Genomic DNA, 20109 nt, shown 5'->3' on the forward strand with positions numbered 1-20109 from the left:
CAAGCTGTTCTAACTCAAGATCCCATACTGCTGCTAATCCCAAAACAGTTCAAATAGTTGTCATCTTGACAACCGGTGAGAAGATTTAATTGAAATCTATCCTTTTTTCTTGATCAAATCCCTTTACCACCAATTTGGCTTTGAAGCGTTTATTGCCTTCCGCTTAGTCTTTCACATGATATATCCACTTGTTCCTAAGTGGTCTTCGATTAGGTGGAAGAGAGACCAAATCCTAGGTTTGATTCTTGAGTAAAGAATCCATTTCTTCATGCATTGTTGTTTGCCATTTATCACTATTGACATCTTTGAGAGCTGCTTTGAATGTAGACGGTTCTGAAAATTTTGAAACTAGAATTGAAGGCTCCGCTTCTTCAGCGTACAATAATTCATAATCAGAGAATTTAGCCAGCATTCTCCATTCTCTAGTGGATCTTCTCATTGGGGGTTCTTTGTTCTCTGGTTGAACCAATTAAAATGGAGAACTAGTTACTCTAGTTCGTTGGTTTAAATGTTGACTGCCCTCTCTACTGCTTGAGAACATATTATTATAAGGTTCATGCATATGACTTTTGCCATTGATGGCAGTTGGATTTGTGGGCTCTGAATTTCCTTCCATATTTCTTGCATCCATGTTGGATGTCCCAGAGTCATGAGGGGGAGAGTAACTGTCATGGAGTTCCATATGAATTATGTTTGGCTGCTCATCAATGAAATCCCTTGGATGGGAGAGATTCTACAAAGGAACAGAGTGTGGCACATACAAATTTGGAGAAATACCATGACCCGAGCCCAAGGCGGGTGTTTGAACCTGTAGATTAACTGCCCCCTGCGAATTTACTTCTACAAATTGCATCCGTGGATTAGCTTGTGCAATCTGCGTATTAACTTGTGGAACCTCCGAATTAACATGTGCAACCTGCGGATTGATATGTGTAACCTGTGGATTAACTTCTCTTTGCTGCGAATTGACTTTTGCTACTTGCGTATGCGGATTAACAATTCTAACCTGCGGATTGCGTGCAAGATGTGAAACAGCTCTAAAACCCTGCACGTTGACATCCTGCGGATGAGGATTGAAGTTGGAAATGTATTGCCTGCCAATGCTATACTGCGGGTTGATATTGTCATCGTTGTCCATACTATGCCTTGCATAATCACCTACATCGAATATCATATCTGTAGAGTATTTTGTTGACTCTAGATGTCTGCGGGTGGATGGTTGATTGAGTGACTGTTTCCCTTTGTTTCCCTTAAAGACAAAGTCTTCTTGGCTACGGTGGGTGGATTGCTCAGTCCCACATGTATCCTCTAGTGATCTGCCATTACTTCTAGTTTGTTCTGTTTCACAGTCCTGAGGTAGTGAAGATATAGGCCGAGCATCTGATTGATTTATGGTAGTGAACTGTTCTAAATTTGCACTTTCATTATGATAACTTCCCGAGTTGAAGAGGGAATCTTCTGCCTGAGTGTGCCATGTATCCTCTGAGGAAGAGACAGGGGCAGGAGCAAGAACTGATGTAGGGGAGAGATTGTTTGTGGGATACAACAACTGGGTATTGCCATGCTGAGAGTGTCTACCATTACTCATCATATCGAGTAAAGGAATGAATTCTCTATTAGGAGTCTTGTCTTTAGAATGAGGAAATACCTTCTCATTAAAGACAACATCTTTGCTCCTAATGATCTTCTTTTCAATTAAACTCCAAAGCCTAAAGACAAACTGATCCTCTCCGTATCCAATGAATATGCAAGGCTCGGATTTAGGATCCAGCTTGCTTCTCTTTTCTTTGGGCACATGTGCGAAAGCCTAACAACGAAAAACTTTAAGATGAGAGTAAGAAATTCTTCTACCTTGCCATTCCTCTTCCGAAATTTTGAAGTTCAACCTTGAAGAAGGACTCCGATTAATGAGATATACGATTGTATTAGATGCCTCAACCCAGAATTCTTTGTCCAATCCTACATTTGAAAGCATACACCGAGCTTTCTCCATTATTGTCCTGTTGAGTCTTTCCGCTGCCCCATTTTCTTGAGGGGTGTAGGGTACAACTTTCACCCTACAAATACCATTATCTGCACAATAATTGTCAAACTCCAGCGAACAAAACTCACCTCCATTATTTGTTTTTAAACATTTGATCTTATGGCTCCTTTGGTTTTCAACAAGAGCTTTGAAAACTTTAAACTTAGAAAAAACTTCAGATTTATTTGCCATCATATATATCCATACTTTCCTAGTATAGTCATCAAGGAAAGTAACAAAAAATTTTGAACCTCCTAAAGAGCTTACCTCAACCGGACCAAAGACATCCAAGTGTCCAAGTTCCAATGGTTTCTCCTTGAGATTATGTCCATCTTTCAAGAAGCCGACTTGCTTTTGTTTTCCGCAAAGGAAATGTTCACAAAATTCCAAAATTGCTGATTCGAGACCCGGTAGTTGATCCCTTTTGAGCATTATCTTAAGGCCCTTTTTGCTCATCTGGCCTAATCTTTGATGCCAAAGTGCTGCATCGCTGCCCATGACTGTCATAGCTGCCCCTATTTCAGTAGGCTTCTCAAGGAGATAAAGATTACCAACTTTGTTTCCCTTGGCAATTATTCTCGAACCCTTGGTAACTTTCCAAGTATCCGGATATAAGAATGGATAATATCCTTGGGCAAAGAGCTGATTGACCGAAATCAAATTTCGCTTTAATTTGGGAACATGGCGAACATCTTTTAACAACCATTTCCCTCCATCTTCCAGCTATAACAAAATGTCACCTTTGCCAACTATTTTGCAGGATTTGTTGTCTCCAAGAAATACCTCTCCAAATTGACCTTCATGGTAGTTTGAGAAACAATCCGTACATGAAGTAGCATGGAAAGAAGCTCCAGAATCTATCACCCAAGAATTTGATTTTGTGTCACTTGTAGAAAGAACTAAAGCACTATTATCTTTCTCATAGGCTGTATTTGCTTGCATGCTTCTCACATTTTCTTGTGCTTTCTTGTAAGCCCAACAATTTCTCTTTGTGTGGCTAGGCTTACCACAAAACCAGCATTCACCATTCCTACCTCTTGACCTTGAACGATTGGGTGACTTTGATCTTCACTGATTGTAATTATTATTTCCTCTATGATGGCTTCTTCCTCTTCTCTCAGTGCTGACCATAGTGAGAGCATCACCGGATGATGAGTCTTTGTTACTTCTTCTCATGTCTTCACTTAATAAAGTGGCAACAACTTCATCGTAGGCTAGCTTTGACTTCATAGAGTTTGAAGTACTTATAGCTGTAACTATAGGATCCCAACTGTCAGGTAAAGAACATAACAAGATGATTGCTTTGGATTCGTCATCTTGAGTCATACCAACCGAGCTTGCTTGACATAATAGGGTGTTCAAATCATTTATATGATTTGACATTGCAGTCCCTTCCTTCATTTTCAGTTTGTAGAGTTTCTTCATAATGAAGATTTTGTTTGCAGCCGACGCCGTTTGATACATATTCTGAAGTTTGTCCCAAACCTCTTTCGTTGACTTCTCATTTGAGACATTGAACAAGACGTTTTTCGCTAGTGAGAGAAAAATGGATGCCACACCTTCTCATCCATCTTTTCCCAATCTTCATCAGTCGTTGTAGACGGTTTCTTAGACTTTCCTTTGATTGCAAGAGCCAAGTCTTGCTTAACCAGTAAGGAGCACATCTGCACTTTCCATAGGCTGTAATTCTTGCTTGTAAATTTCTCTATTTTCAAATCCTCCATCTTTTCAGAAAATTCAACATCGATTTCCCAATCTGCACACCTCATGCTCTGATACCAATTGAAAGGATTTAAACAGAGAATAAAAAAATGTCGCAATAAGAAGAAATACACCACCAGATTTATCCTGGTTCACCACAATAATGGCTACGTCCAGACTGTAGAGTATTAGATTAATGTGTAAAAGTTGATTACAAATGAGCAAGAGCAACATATAAAAGGGCTCCAATAATATTACAAATGAAGAGTCTTTGGAAACCAAGAGACTCGATTATTGGAGGGAACAATGACTTGACTGTTGGCCCTCACAATATCAACACTTTCATGGGTCGCTCTACCTTTGTTTTTATTTCGATGGATATTCATATCTCTGAGCCTCTTCAGAGGAATATGCTTTTATTTGGGGGGATAAGAATTGTCTCAATAAACTACTTGATTATTGGGATCTCTCATTTTAATGCAAAACATGCTTTTAAATCAATCACCTAATTGTTGCAATGATGTGTTGGAAAGTTAGAAAATGGATAATATTTTAATTATGATATATATTTTTAAAAATTATTATAATAACAATTTATTATTATAAAATTATTAAAATATTTTTTCATATTATTTACAAAATTTGAAATCAAATTGAAATGGAAATTTATTATCGTTGAATTTTATTTCAAGTTTCAAATATAATATTTATATAAATCCCAAATATTCGCTCTTTATCTTTTATTGAAATGAAAAATATCAAATTTTAAAATAAATAAAAACTAATAATGAGGTGATAAAGACGCTCCGTATTCCATCAAAGTCTTAATGAAAAGCCATGAAAAAAAAATCCTATAAAACATTTCTTTCAAAGATATCTCACAAGAGTAATTCAAGAAATTTTTCAATTAATGGAATCGTAAAAAGCTATGAGTGCAAGGCAGAAGCCCCCAATAATGCTACTCTCACTCCAGCCACGAATTTAAAATGCCGAAGGCCACTAACATAAAGGGAAATTCCCACGCTGTGGAGTATTGATTGATTTTGACCCAAGAATAAGATTCTTCGATCAATTTATTCATCATCATAGCAACAAAACTTTATTAGCAACACTATTAAAAGAATATTGATACTTTGTTCTTTGAAACCCTTTGTATTAGGTGACAGTCAATTTAATCAGGTTGACTTCACCGATTATATCATATACGCCTAATAAAACATAGCGTTGAGAGTCCTTTTCAAATACTGAAATCTTAACATCTTGTTTAGATTATTTTCTTTTCCTTCCTAATTTTTTGGCTAGTGCGAAATTACTCTAAAGGGACATTATTTTAGTAGACAGCATTTCCAATCATTGGGGAGAGCGTAGATCTAAGTGGAAGAATAAGTAGGTTTAAAGAAACTCATCCACAAAAGACGAGAGTTCCATTAGTATTAGGTTGCTTGATCATGTTATTCACCTAATATTATTATGCCAATAATATACATCTAATTCTTTTTCTTTATATAATATTAATGACCATTAATACACTTCTAAGTCATTTCTCCTCGCAAATTGTTCATATACTTGGTTCAGAAGCCAGGGTTCTTTCTCCCCCTCACCCACCAAAAAACAAAGTACAACCACAAATTAGATTAAGATGGAGGCTGAAATACAGCAGTCTTTGTTAGCTGTAGCTCCTCATGTTGTAGATAAGCGATTGGAATTGATTTTGTGTAATCCCAATCAGTCATGGGCAAAAAAGATGGGAGATGCAGTGTTATTTGAATGCAAAAAATTATGGCCCCTTGCTGCACCGACGGTAATAGTTTACATGATTAACTATACAATGAGCATGGTCACAAGGATATATTGTGGACATTTGGGCAACCTCCAACTTGCTGCATCCTCTCTTGGAAATTCAGGAATCCAAGTTTTTGCTTATGGCCTCATGGTATGTTAACTATTGCTTAATTGTTAAAGCATACAAATTAGAAAATGTCTTTTTATTATTATATTGATTGTTGCTCACGTTAACTTTTGAACTCAACTTAGACCAAACTATTGTAAGATGATTCAATTCTAAATGTAAATCTGAACCAGAATAGCAAATTGTACTTAAACTGAGTAACTTTCAGTTTCTAATTAATTGTAGCTTCTCTAAGTTTAACTTTAAAAATGGTCTAATGTGGAACACCTATTTTTAAACTTTGTTTAGTACATTAGATTGGAAAATGAGTTTGGGATTTTAAAAAGTTTTCTTCGTGTCTCGATTTTGGAAGTAATGACAAATTCTTCGGGAAGACTTCCGCGAATGTGAGGTCCTTTCGCGATTTAATTTATGTTGGGTTCTCAAGTCCGGGTCTAACAAGCTAGAGATGATCAATGGACTTAAACCGCTTTGATTAATCTACGGCCACAATCATTGGTCTAGGATTGCCATGAAATAAGACAGCTAGGATGGGGAACTCTGCACATCAATTATATGAAATGAATTTCAAATTTCGACTTTGAAACAAGATCTAATTAATCCATTCTCTGTTAACGGGCATAAATCTTAAATATTTACGTACCACCATCATTTAGTCTTGAGACTTTATGGCGAGGTTTCATTGTAGGATGCCAACCTCAATTTACACGGCCTTAGTATAATGTTTTTAAATAATATCCAAGCATGAGATAATATTGCATACATTATATTTTGATCTCTATATGGCATTAATAACATTTATTAGAACATTTACAACATATCTTTAATCATATGAGATTTTCAAGACGAGATAGTACATTATATCAATAGGATGATATCAAGTATAGAGTAAAGAATTGGTTCTATAAATAAGATAATATGATTTTATAGAATCTTAATACAAATTATTACACATCTATTAAATTTGTCAAGATGTTTGAATATGAACTAAATATATTATTGAAATTGTAATTCATAACTATAGATTCCATCGTATAGTTAATACAAATAAAGTTTAAAATCTCTTCGCACAACTAATTACCGAGGTCCTTAGCTACGATGCTCTCCACTAAGTACTTGGGTATGCATCCTAGAGGTGTGGGCATGCGTACCCAAGCAACATAACTATTACGTATGAGTGAAGGAAGAACTTCAACATTTGATATATCCCATACAAATCTCTAGACCTTGTAAACAGAGTGCCTTCCTTTTTATTGGTCATTTATACTCATTCCTCAAAGTTCTGCTCTTTGCATCCCTATCATAAATTGGTAATAGTCTTAGAATTACTTGTTCTTCTAACATCTAATCTTGTGATATTCTCATCAAAAGCTAGTAACACCTTTAAAATTAAGATATCCTTGAGGCTTAAAGACATGTAACCACCCTACCAATCCAAGGCATACCTTAGGCAATGAATCGCAAGCACTATAATTCAATAAATGCCGAGATATAATAATAGTAGCTATAGTTCTAGCAATCGTAGGTATGAAAATTAAATTCCAAGGGGTTTGAGCTAATCAATATTTCTCTTCCCATGGAGATTGCTTTCTTAGCATCCAACCCATGTATTGGGCATTTTTTGTCGACTATCCTCACGGTAGACTACACATGGGTGTCGGTTTGATGCATGACAAGTAATAGAGTCTGCAATTAGTCTTTTAATGTAGTTTTCCTGACCGGCCCATCAAATACGAGAAACATCTACCGTCTATTTTATCAAGGACTAATCATTTGATTTAAAAGAACATATCATGATAGAGCTACGATTATCCCAAGATGCCCATGACGTTTTCAAAATTCTTGATTAGAGAGGCATGAACATGTAAAATCCCGATCAAAAGTTTCTTTTATAAAATATCTTATAAGAATCTTGAAAATTCTTTCAATTATTACTCCTTGGAACAAGAAAGGCAACACCCAAACCGGAATCATGTGCAAAGACATTGGTAGGGGAATAATGACGGTAATGCTGCCACTTTTAAGTAGGCCTGAAAAATAACGGTAGTATGCCCTACAGTTGTCTGCCAAATGTAAAGAGTGCTATTCTGATGAATATATTCATCACTACAGCAAAACTTAGTATATTGCATATTTCTTCAAACCTTTTAGGATGCAATATCTATACAACATCATATTTCCCATAAAAATAGTTTATAAACATTACCTATTTTATCCTAAAAAAATATACAATTCAAAGTCCTTTTTCCTTACATTGGTCTGAACTCAAGGTTCCTCCCCCAAGAAGCAAATAAGATGGAGGGTGAAGTGCAGCAGACTTTGTTTACTATTAATACTAATGCTCATCTTGTAGATGACACTCACAGATTGGAAATGATTTTATGTAACACCAATCAGTCATGGGCAAAGAATGTGAGAGATGCTGTTTTATTGGAATCCAAGAAATTATGGCAACTTGCTGTACCCACAGTAATAGTTTATACAATAAATTATGTAATGAGTATGTCCACACAGATGTTTTCTGGACATTTGGGCAACCTGCAACTTTCTGCATCCTCTCTTGGAAATACAGGGATCCAAGTATTTTCCTATGGTCTCTTGGTATGTTTTTATGTTTCATAAGTTGTCTTTATATATCCTGTAGGCCTTCTTTATTTGAATAATCAGACGTATTTTATACTTAGAAAAGTTCTTTATTAAATAAATTATTTTTGTGTTGATTCTTACAGTTTATTAATGGGGAATGTATATGACGTGTAAAAATCTATGATATCTCTCTTTTTCACAATCTGACTCACTTTAAATCAATTAAAAAACACAACACCCAAACTATTGATGAGTTTCAATACTAATAGAAAGGCAATTATGGTGCCATAAAAGAAGAAGTAGAAAGGCAATGCCCAAGTCAAAATCTTCTGAAAAGACCTGGGTGGAGGATAAAAGACTGAAATGATGTTACTTTTGGTCCAACAACTTGCGGTAAAAGGCAGAGCCCCACATCTTGGAAAATTAATTGCTTATGTCCACACTTGTCTGCAAAAGTCAAAAAGAGTGACCCCCTGATGTGTTTATTCATCAGAGCAGAGGAACACTATATTAGCATTCCCATTAAGACATCAATACCCCATTCTTTCACACCTTTCAATACATAATATAACTTCATTGTTTCCATAAACATAATTTAGAATCATAAGATAAACAACTATCTTTTCACCACTCACTTAAATTAATCTTTGACAGCAATGAATGGCGGTGCCATTAATACACTTTCTAAGTCCTTATTTCTTACTTAGATCTCAAGCCAAGGCTTTTTCTCCTCACTCCTCCGAGAAGGGAATAAAATGGAGCCTGAAGTGCAGAAGCCTTTGTTAGCTGCGACTTCTATTTCTAGCGCTAAGAACGCTCATGTTGTAGATGACATTAAGGAATTGGAATTGATTTTATCTGATCCAAATGAGTCATGGATAAAGAAGATGAAAGATGCAGTGTTATGTGAATGCAAGAAGTTATGGCCCCTTGCTGCACCCACGGTAGTAGTTTACATGATAAACTACACAATGAGCATGAATACACGGATAGTTTGTGGGCATTTGGGCAACCTGCAACTTGCTGGATGCTCTCTTGGAAATTCGGGAATCCAAGTTTTCGCTTATGGCCTCATGGTATGTTTCTTATTTACATTTTCTCGGTTGTGTTTATAAGCATACAAATTAGAGGAGGACATCTATAGATCTAGTTACATAGAACACAAATCTAAAGACTAAAATACTAAATCATTGTGTGATATGATTTAGTTTTAAATGTAAATCTAAATAAGATTAGTAATCTTGATTTCAACCTAATAATCTTAGAAAATCAAGACTGTAGATTCAAAACTTTAAACAAACAAACAAATGTATACAGAACACACGGTTCACCATTAATAGTTAAATTCATCCGGAAAACTGGTAATCTCTGTTTTTAACTCTGTTTTCCATGTTTAATCTGAAACATTTCCAGGAGAAGAAAAAAAGAAGAAGAGCGTTGTACTTCACAGCTCACAATTAAATCGTGTGACAGTATGCACTAGAAGTTTCTAATTTACTGCAAAGAAAAGTTTTAAGTGGATATAAAGGAGAACAGTTAAGTTTCATTATTAAAAAATATTTATCTTTAAGTTTATCTAGTTTACATCATTTATTTTCAAGCTTATTTCTGTCTGTTAGTGTAAATTGTGAAATTTTATGTTTGTTTATTTATGTTTATTTATATTTAAATGTACTTTCTGCTTTATGGAATAAAGATAAATTAGAATATTTTTGAATAAGCCAAGTAGTTATACAAGGATCTGTCTTCAGAATACCAAATAATTATTTTTTATGTTTAATATGAAGTATCAAACAATCAGTTAATTAAAAGTATTTAGGTTGTATAGGGGAAAGTCTCTAGCAATCTTTATAAAGGTCAAAAATTTGTCATGTTTAGTCCAGATTCTTAACATTAATGGTGCTTTAACAATTGTAATACATGTACTAAGAGCTCATCACACACGTACTAATTGGCTCATTTGTCCACAACTATACATATAGAATATGTATAGTTCTTTACTTAGGAAAACATAAGTAAAGATGGAAACTAAACTACATTTGTCCAAACTTTTCATCACCACAACACCCATCAACTAGGGATAAAGATTTAAAGGTTGTCACAAGAAAACCCAACAAAAATATATACAATTCAATCCTATCATTAATACTAGATATCTGAGAATTCAAAACTCATTTACCCAAAAGTGAAAGGGGAGGCTAGAAGCCATTAAATCTGCAAATAAGAGTAACATGAAAGAAGTACTCTTCTTTCTTCAACACCCTTGTTTACGTATAATAAAAGTGGAGAAAGAATAACAACACAATAATTTATCCCTAAGAGAGGGATGAGTAGGAGCATAAGAGGGTTTAGCACTAAAAGCCTAGTTGTCTTAGGCTAGGAAAGAGATGTGTACTCAGTAATAGAGACACTCATATATACCAAACTAGAACCTAAAGAAGGAGAATTTGCAGCATAAGGATGAGACTATTTGCAAGCATTGCACCAATGTTGGATGGTAATAGTAAGATGACATTAGAAAACAAGCCAACATCAATGATAAGAGTGAGGCAATGGAAGGGATGAAATAAACATGGGGAGGATGAACCAACAACAAATGATGAATTAATAGAGGAGCCAACACCAAAATGCAATTGTTTCAACAAAGATAAAGAAATCCATTTAGGAAAAAAGGGGCCGCATATTTACTTCCAAAGAGTCAGGTCATTAATTTTACTTGAAGTAGCTAGCAAACATGAAAATATCAGAAAAACTAAGATAAGTATTATCAAGAAGGAGATAGTTCCATAAGAAGTTGAATTATGATATTGCTACAAGCATTCAAAATTAGACAGTTGAATCTTGATTGAAATATTATATGAAATATTGATGTTTAAGTTATTCAAATAAATAAATATTTAATTGCCTCAATTCTTATAGTATTATGAGAGTACACCTCAAATACAAAGATCTATAATTAGTTTACTTATCATTGGCTACTAAGGAGAAAGGTAAGGGATTTGAAAGTCTCACAAGTCAAAATCCTAATAAATTGTTTAAAATATTTTATAACAACAATACAAAGACTAATTTCTTATATTATTGCATTAGTGTCTTCCCTTAAAAGTCAGGGACTAATTAGTTTTTTGTTTATTTATTTTTTTCAACTTTTTAAGGTAAAGATTTATCTTCAAAGTTGTTTTAGTTATCTAATATGGAAGTATGAACCTTAGGTTAAAATATTTTTGACTTGGCAAAATTTATGACATTGAAGCCTTGGGCTCAACAAGACTTGATGCAAGATAATAGATTATAATTTTACTTAAATATAATATATCCAAATGCTATTAGCAAGTACTTCAATAAAAATATGAAAAATAATAATTATTTTATATATATTGTAGAGTTTTAAATTCTACAATTTTTTCAAATCTACTCTATTGCTATTTGTTTTGATGAAGGATTGGAATGTTTGATCTATCTTATAAAAAAAAAATCTATATAATTTAATTATGAAGAAAGAATAGTGATCATTATATATCCTGACAAAGGATCATAGTATTTGATTGAACACATTAATAGAAACAATTCACATAGTCTTTTAAGTTTTAACTAATTCGGAAAAAAACATAGTGATCATTATAGACTAGAAAAGCTTTGTAAATATAATATTCTACAATATACAAATACACAAATATCTGTATAATCCTTTTTCCCTTTTTAATGGTGATCCTTTTGGCACTGTTTTCCTGACATTCCCATAAACATTGCAGATACTAATGTATAAATTTCAACTTTGAAATGCAGTTGGGCATGGGCAGCGCTGTAGAAACCCTTTGCGGACAAGCTTATGGAGCCCAAAAATTTGAAATGTTGGGAATATATTTACAAAGATCCACAGTCCTACTCATGGCAACGTCTATTCCTCTCACAGTAATCTACATATTTTCCAAGCCACTTCTCCTACTTTTGGGCGAGTCCGAGAAAATAGCATCTGCAGCGGCAATATTTGTATATGGTCTAATCCCACAAATCTACGCGTACGCTGCTAATTTTCCTATCCAGAAGTTTATGCAGGCGCAGAGCATTGTGGCACCTAGTGCTTTGATTTCATTTGGCACAATATTTATCCACCTGTTTTTGAGCTGGCTGGTTGTTTACAAGCTTGGCTGGGGACTTTTTGGGGCGGCTTTTATGTTGAGTGTATCATGGTGGATTGTAGTTTTGGCACAATACGCTTATATCATGAAAAGTCCAAGGTGTAAGAAAACATGGACTGGTTTTTCTCTTCAGGCCTTCACTGGTTTGCCTTCTTTCTTCAAGCTATCAGCTGCTTCTGCCGTCATGTTATGGTAAGTTTTTATCTATCTAATTGAGAAGATTTATACATAGTTGAATAGTAAACATAGCAGGTTAGAGTTTGATTTCTAAGTTTAAACTGTTAAATAGTCAAAATTGACTTATTTTTTCTAATCTAAATATTTTTAGTATATGATATATAAAGAAAATCTAGTGTAAAATTAGACTACCCAATCTAAATGTTTGATTTTTGATTTTACATTTAGATAGTTCAATATTAAATAACAAGAACAACCTTGCAACTATAACGAAATAGGTCAAACAACAAGATTAAATTAGTGTTTGAAAAAAATTGGCTATAAATTAAGGTAGCAACTTATTCAAATTTGAAAAAAGATTTCATATGTACATCACTATAAAAAGTTTGAATTTCTAAATCATATTATTTCATTAGACTTTCTAAAAGTGTTCTTTTCATTTTTCTTGTATCAGTTTGGAAACATGGTACTTCCAAATACTTGTGCTCATTGCCGGTCTCTTGAAAAATGCAGAAATTGCATTAGATTCATTAGCGATATGGTATTTTCCTTTTACCTTTGACCTTGTTTCCCGGTGTAAAATGTTCGACTTTGGAATTAAAGTAATGCAAAAATTTATTTCACAAGCTTCTTATAGATCAAATTTATGGGGAACACATTTAGAAATGTTTGTTTAATTCACTTGCTCAATTTTTTTTGGGTGCAGTATGTCGATTTTGGGCTGGGTATACATGGTTTCTGTTGGGTTTAATGCTGCTGCTAGGTGAGTTAGATTTAACTTTAAATTTATTTTTCTAAAGAGATGATTTATAGCCATGAAAATAAAATTATGAAGTTCTTATTTAATACTATATTCTTGGATGGTATTGCAGTGTTAGAGTAGGTAATGAGCTTGGTGCTGGGAACCCCAGAGCAGCAGCGTTTTCAGTGATAATGGTGAACATGGTCTCCTTCTTGATATCGCTGATGTTTGCCATTGCTGTTATGATTCTAAGAAATGTCATGAGTTATGCCTTCACTGAAGGGAAGGAAGTGGCAGATGCTGTATCAGAACTTGCTCCATTTCTTGCTGTATCTATTGTTCTCAATGGTGTACAACCAGTACTTTCAGGTGACCATTTAATTATGCTTTCTATTATTTAAAGGTTGGTTCATTAAGCTGAATGTATTAATTTATTATATTTGGATAATCTATAAGCTTCTTAAATATATTATTTTAGGTGTGGCTGTTGGTTGTGGATGGCAAGCTCTTGTGGCTTACATAAATGTGGCTTGCTACTATATCATTGGAGTGCCTGTGGGATGTGTGCTAGGTTTCAAATTTGATCTTGGAGTCAAGGTAAGAAATTGTATATCAATCTAATAGAGCTGCAATTTTTCAAAAGTTGAATTGGATCCATTCTTAAACATGTATATTTGACATGTATATTTGGTTTGAGTGAGAAGGTGAGGAAGTAAGTTATGATATTTTGTATAATGTTCTATTTTTCTTCAAATGTCAGGGAATTTGGTCAGGAATGCTAGGTGGAACGACCTTACAAACTATAATTTTATTGGTGATCACATTTAGAACAAATTGGGAGAAAGAGGTAAGTTATAAATTTTAAAATAAAGTGATTATTATAAATTTCTTATTTTCTAAATGCTACATATAATTATAAAGAATATAAAATTTCTTTATTCAAATTGATTAAAATAATGTAATTAGTGATCACAAAATTAATCTAGATTTTGTTTAATCCACTTAATAAAATATTTATGAAATAAATTTTAATAGACTATTTATAAAATTTAATAAAAGTTGTAATCAAAACTACCAACATTAAGATGTGTATATATAATTTATAATTGAAGATTCAAGATGAATGAATAAAAAAGGTTTGTTGATATCTAGTTAGAAGAAAGCCAAAAGACTTGTGATTCATGTATGCATTGGCATGATTTTGCAATAAAGATAGATAACTACAAAAATATTTCTTTTCTTCATTACTTCTTATTGTTGAGATTGGTATTATGGATGGATTTGTGTAGGAACAAGATGTTCCCATGTTAGCGAGGTAGGGAAATATTTGATTTTTTAAATATCAACACTAATACTGTCAATGGTTTTGTATGCGTGATGGATTCTTTCAAGAAAGAGCAAAATGGAGTTAGGGAAAGGGTCTTTTTTCCTTGTAATATATTTGTTAAAAGTGATAGGTTTTTCATGATCTCTCTAGCTTAAATAGTGTCATTTTGGACTCTTGAGTATAAATTTAGAGTAGGTTGTTGGTATTGTCTCTGTTTAAAATTTTGGCAAGCTTTGGCATAAAGCCTAAATATTTCCCAATATGTACCTAGGGATTTTTCTTGTTTAGTTGCATTACTAGCCTTGTTCCTTTGTCTTATTTCATAGCTTGCCAGAGCAGTTGTGGTAGAGCTTGTAGTGTTTCCTAATGGGTGTTCAAGTGGACCTAAATGAGTGAGTGAGGTCATTCCATGGACTATAATGTTTTTAGACTGGATTTGCAAAATGAATGTGTAGAAATTATGAACCAAAAATGCAACAATATGTGTTATAACTCATGTCCAATGGGAGTAGTAGAGACAATGGATGTTAGTAGGAGTTTTGTTCTATCTTACAAGAAATGGTTCTGAGCAACAACTAGGAAAAAACAAGATTGATATAGTTGTCTTTGTTGCAATTTGAGGTTCAAGTGAATGCAAAGTGTCTTTGCATTGGTTTGTATTTGAATTATGTTGTTGTAGCTAGAAGGGAGCTTTCGACTACATCATATTGACTTGTAGGTTGTTAATAGAGACGGTGAAGATGATCTTCTTTGAAATAAATTAGATGCACAAGATATGGTTCATATACAAGTCTATGAAAAGAGATGTCTATAAAATATTAAACCAATGGCGTAGTTACACGAAATCAAACACAAAGCTAATATATGATAACATAGTGTCTAATGTGGGTAAAATCCTTTAGGAAGAAAGTGAGACCTACTCCAACACAAATCAAGGTATTGTTGAACTATCAAATATTACAATACATATGTATATTCTAAGTCTTTAAATGAGTATTGGATTTGGAGTGATTCTTGTAGCATGGGAATACTAAAAGAATCACTATCAAGATATCCTTTAAAACACTTAATAAGTATGAAAGATAATGCATGAAGTTATGTAATCATAAATGAAAAATCACAAGTTAGAACCACTTCAAATGTCTCATCTAAATTGCTAGTTAGGAATTCAAAATTCAAATATAAGTGAGTCCAAAGGCTAAAGATAACATATTGCCCCCCTTTTCCATAACTTCATCATAGCCCACTCACCAACATGGGTGTTCTATTTTGGTTCTATTTTCTCCATTCAAAGATATTTTATGGTGTGCCATAACATGCATCATAAATTGGTCAACAAGTGCAATTCCCTTTTACAACCCAGTGTGTCTCAATACCCACTAATGTGTTTCGTGATAAAATAGGACTTTATTATTTCAACCAAAAGTTTGAGATCCTTTATAATCTTTAGGAACTCAATTTTTTTAGTAGAAAAATTATTATGGAAATCAAATTAATATTTCATTTTTGACAATGGTGTTGGATACACCAATCTTCATTTTGAGTTGGTTTACACTTTATACGGTATTTGTAAGGTTTGGTTATGAAGCTAGCTACCCAAGATCTAGATGCCTGATAGAGAGCACAAGAACAAGAAAGAAATAATAAGGAAAGAATTAACTCTATTCCTATCAATAATGAAATTGAATGATCAATAGAATTGACCAAATTTAGTTCATTGAATCAACTGGGGAGATATTACAAGGAGACCCTTTGGTCAAATAGACCATGGTGATAATATTGGAGTGCATACTATCATATCATGTTTATAATTTATGGTGTGATAACATATCACATGCATAAGGTGAAAAATTAAAAGTGAACTACATGTCCACCATAGGTGGATCACCCATCACCCTCCAAAGTAGAATGATGTTTGTGCCACATGTTCCCTAAATGTGTATCACTATATAGAGTGAAAAGGTGTTTGTGTGACACATCAACTAAAGGTTGAAAATGATATTTTTATAAGTGCACAAAAGGTGGAAGCCCCATTTAAGGTGGTCAAGTGACAATGAGATAACATGACCAAAAGTGAGATTGTTCCTACATGGTCCCTAACTAAACTTATGTAATGTGTGCATTTAGAATCAAGGAGAATGACTAACTAGGCACAATAATCAAGAATGTACAATCCTCCCCCTTGTACAACCTAGGGAAAATGTAGGTAGTACACACATAATACAAAATAGGTCTTGGTTACTAGGCCATGTTAGGTGCCCATGTACAAATGTAGTTAAATCTCTCTCACATAAAGAAAAGATGACCCATTAGTAAAAAGTCCTCTCCCAAAGAGAGATGAAAATGTAAAATAATCTTAAAGATGAATGAGATTGAAAAAAAATAAAAATGTGAGGAGAATGTCCACCCATGTGAGAGAAGAAGAGACATATATCCCTCAAAGATGGTTTGCAATCACTAAACAATTTTCCTCCCCTTATGAAGAAATAAAACCAAAGATCTAGTTATGAAGTATTTGAAAGTGTAAAAGGTAGATGTAGGAATAAATATGAAGATGTATGAAGTCTCTAAAAAGTGATCAAGTATCTCCAGGTCAATGTTGAAATTTTTTCCTTTCAAATTACATGTACTAGGTGACACTACTAGAAAAGATATTTAGGATCTGGTGAAGATGGATCAAGAACAAGATCAAAAGAATCAAGTGCTTCCTTTGTAGATAGAGAATTATGTTGGTCCAACGTGTTCACAATTATGTCAAACTATGAAGAAAGTGTAGAAAATAAAGAAGAAGATCAATGTGCTCCCTCACAACACCTAAAGAAGTGTCATATCCATCAAACAAAAGATGAATAACATTAATTGTGTCCCTCAAATCTACAAGGCATGATTCCATAAACAAACCCACAATGTTTGTTAAGTATTCATCCTAGGAATTGTGTTTAGAATATAAAGGATACCTTATTGCACTAAATCACAAGATAATAAAACTTTAGAAAACTAGAAAACTAAGTATACTAGGAAAAATAATAGATGAGATCTATATAAGAGGATCTGAAATGTAAAGTTCGAGAAGTGGATTACATATGAGAATAAACCCAAGTTAAAGTAACCAAAATTCTCAAGATAAATATCCATACTAGTTATATATTTGGGTGTCATAATTATCTACATGATTGAGGAGGGACTAAGGGAAAGGGTAATTTCTCCTTTTATAGAGATTCTTCTCTTTGTGGGGATTTTTATGTACATTTTTACATTATAAAGCCTTATTTTCTAGTACCATCCTTTCACCCACCTAAGTTACATGTAAGAGAATGTGCTAGTGCAATATTTTATTTACCTATTATCTTTATATTTATTTCATATTACATTAATCAAATATATTTTTGTTTGAGAAATGAATAATAGTGTTTGATAGGGTGTTGACATCTGATATGAGACTTACATTTACTATTCTTAGACATTTTACTCTCTCTCTCTCTCTCTCTCTCTCTCTCTCTCTCTCTCTCTCTCTCTCTCTCTCTCTCTCTCTCTCTCTCTCTCTCTCTCTCTCTCTCTCTCTCTCTCTCTCTCTCTCTATATATATATATATATATATATATATATATCTGTCACCTTTGAACTCTTACTCAATCTATATAAAATCACTCGCCTATAGATTCATGTTGTTATCCTTTCCTAGTGTTATTTTGTTTATTTAGAGGATTTAAATTAATCTCATGGAGACCAACTATATAACACTATTTTTATTTCTTTGATTAGATGCATTTGAAATTTAATAGATTCTATTTCTCACACAAGATCTTGAGTTGCCATCTATTTATCATATCCTAACATGTTAGATTATACATGAAAATTTATCTCCATAATTCTTCCTTCTATGTTTGGTAACTAGCATTGACCAATTCAATTCTAGAACACCCATTTTGTCTACTATAACCATCTAAAATGAGTCTTTATGAGATACTATTAGAAAAAAATTGTAGGCCAATTAGCTAGGAGAGAAGCAAGTTCATTTGTTGGAATGTAGGGGCTTGAATGAGAAGTTGACCCAATTTTTAGTCCTGAAAGATCTTGAAGGTGAGGTATCTAGAAGCCCAAGAAACATTTGTATCATTTTATATGAGAGGTGAATTAATCTCTTGGTAAGAAGGATGTGTCTTGAAGGATGGAAGTTATAATTTTTTAAATATTCTACTTACGGATTCTATCTTAGATTGTCATCACCAAATAAGAAATAAAGAAAAATTAAGGACTCAAGCCTTGGATTTTACGTTGGCATGAAAGTAGTGAGAAGCTCCAAGACATATTCTAATCTAGTATGGTTCTCAATAAAGGAAGAATGATAAAACAAGCATCCCACTACGATGATTTAACAACAAAATTAATACTTGAATTTATAAGTCTCTAAATTTCTATGACATCATGCATTTTGACCAGCTCACTGTTTATTTACTTAATTATATTAAGGCCTCTTCATTATTATTATGAGTTTGTTTTATAACTTGTTTTAATATTGTAAGTCTATATAATTATTTATGTACTATAGTTATTATACACCATTACTATATTTATATAAATCTATATAAAAGAAATTAAACTTTCAAAAATATAATTTAAATATATATGCAAGTATGCATGGATGTTTGTCTCTACGCCCATGCACAAACACATGCATGCACATATATATATGTACTACATACATACACACAAACACATGCATGCACATACATATGTACTACATACATACACAAACACACAGATGTATACGTACTCGAACAATTTTTTATTTTTATTTTTGCATTATACATTTTTATTGTATCCCGCCTATGGATTAATAATATATAAACAAATTTGAAAGTGCTTTTGGACTTGGACTAATTGCAGGTGGAGAAAGCTTCTCAACGCTTGTCTTCTTGGGATGCTAAACCTCAAGATACGAATCAAGAAAATACAAGAAATGATAAGGTAACAAGTTTGTAATTTTTCCTTTAGTAAGATTATTTGGTAGCATGAACACATACATGCAGATTAACTATATATATATATTTTTTTATGCAGGCTTAAGGAAGACATTTCATTTTATGGCATAAAGTTTTGATAAGTCCCATTTATGAAAAGGAACAAAATATGCTCAAATGTCTTGTCTTATGTATTTCAACATTAATATCAATGCATTTTTTATAATAGCTTAAGACAATTTTGTGCAATTAATATTTAACATAATTACATATCTTAAAAAATAAATAAAAAATTTATATTTAACTATAGAAGAAAAAATAAAAAAATACATCTTAATTTTCAAGGAAAATGTGAGTTGTAGATTTTTTCATTTCTAAAAAGGATAAATATAAAATATAAAATAGGATTTTCTTTTCAAATAAATTAGTGTAAAAATCTAAAAATATATTTTTTTCCCTTAAAATTGAAGAGTTTCTACAGTATATATATTTTAAATTTTTAAAATGAAATATCCTTTAAGATTTAAGCAATTGAAGTTGATAA

The 20109-nt window shown here is 32.9% G+C and overlaps 1 protein-coding gene across 3 annotated transcripts in view; it reads left to right on the forward strand.

The window, feature by feature from the left end:
- LOC149559864 (protein DETOXIFICATION 40-like) overlaps window positions 1-19804 on the forward strand; it is a 33266-nt gene extending 13462 nt beyond the window's left edge. Inside the window, exons 1-9 of one of the 3 annotated variants that reach the window (XM_089824335.1) lie at window positions 5264-5657; window positions 12006-12550; window positions 12990-13076; window positions 13242-13298; window positions 13408-13646; window positions 13756-13874; window positions 14038-14124; window positions 19492-19572; window positions 19666-19804. In XM_089824335.1, the coding sequence (XP_089680461.1) occupies window positions 5364-5657; window positions 12006-12550; window positions 12990-13076; window positions 13242-13298; window positions 13408-13646; window positions 13756-13874; window positions 14038-14124; window positions 19492-19572; window positions 19666-19671 (1515 nt within the window). In that variant the 5' untranslated portion in view covers window positions 5264-5363 and the 3' untranslated portion in view covers window positions 19672-19804. Of the gene's footprint in view, window positions 1-5263; window positions 5658-8809; window positions 9296-12005; window positions 12551-12989; window positions 13077-13241; window positions 13299-13407; window positions 13647-13755; window positions 13875-14037; window positions 14125-19491; window positions 19573-19665 lie in introns of those variants that run through there. The other 2 variants (XM_089824334.1, XM_089824336.1) reach the window with 2 other exon arrangements.
- Window positions 19805-20109: the final 305 nt, after the last annotated feature.

This window comes from Cupressus sempervirens, chromosome 4 (assembly GCF_028749045.1).
Source record: "Cupressus sempervirens isolate cs-2001-9-10 chromosome 4, ASM2874904v1, whole genome shotgun sequence".
NCBI classification, from domain to species: Eukaryota; Viridiplantae; Streptophyta; class Pinopsida; order Cupressales; family Cupressaceae; genus Cupressus; species Cupressus sempervirens.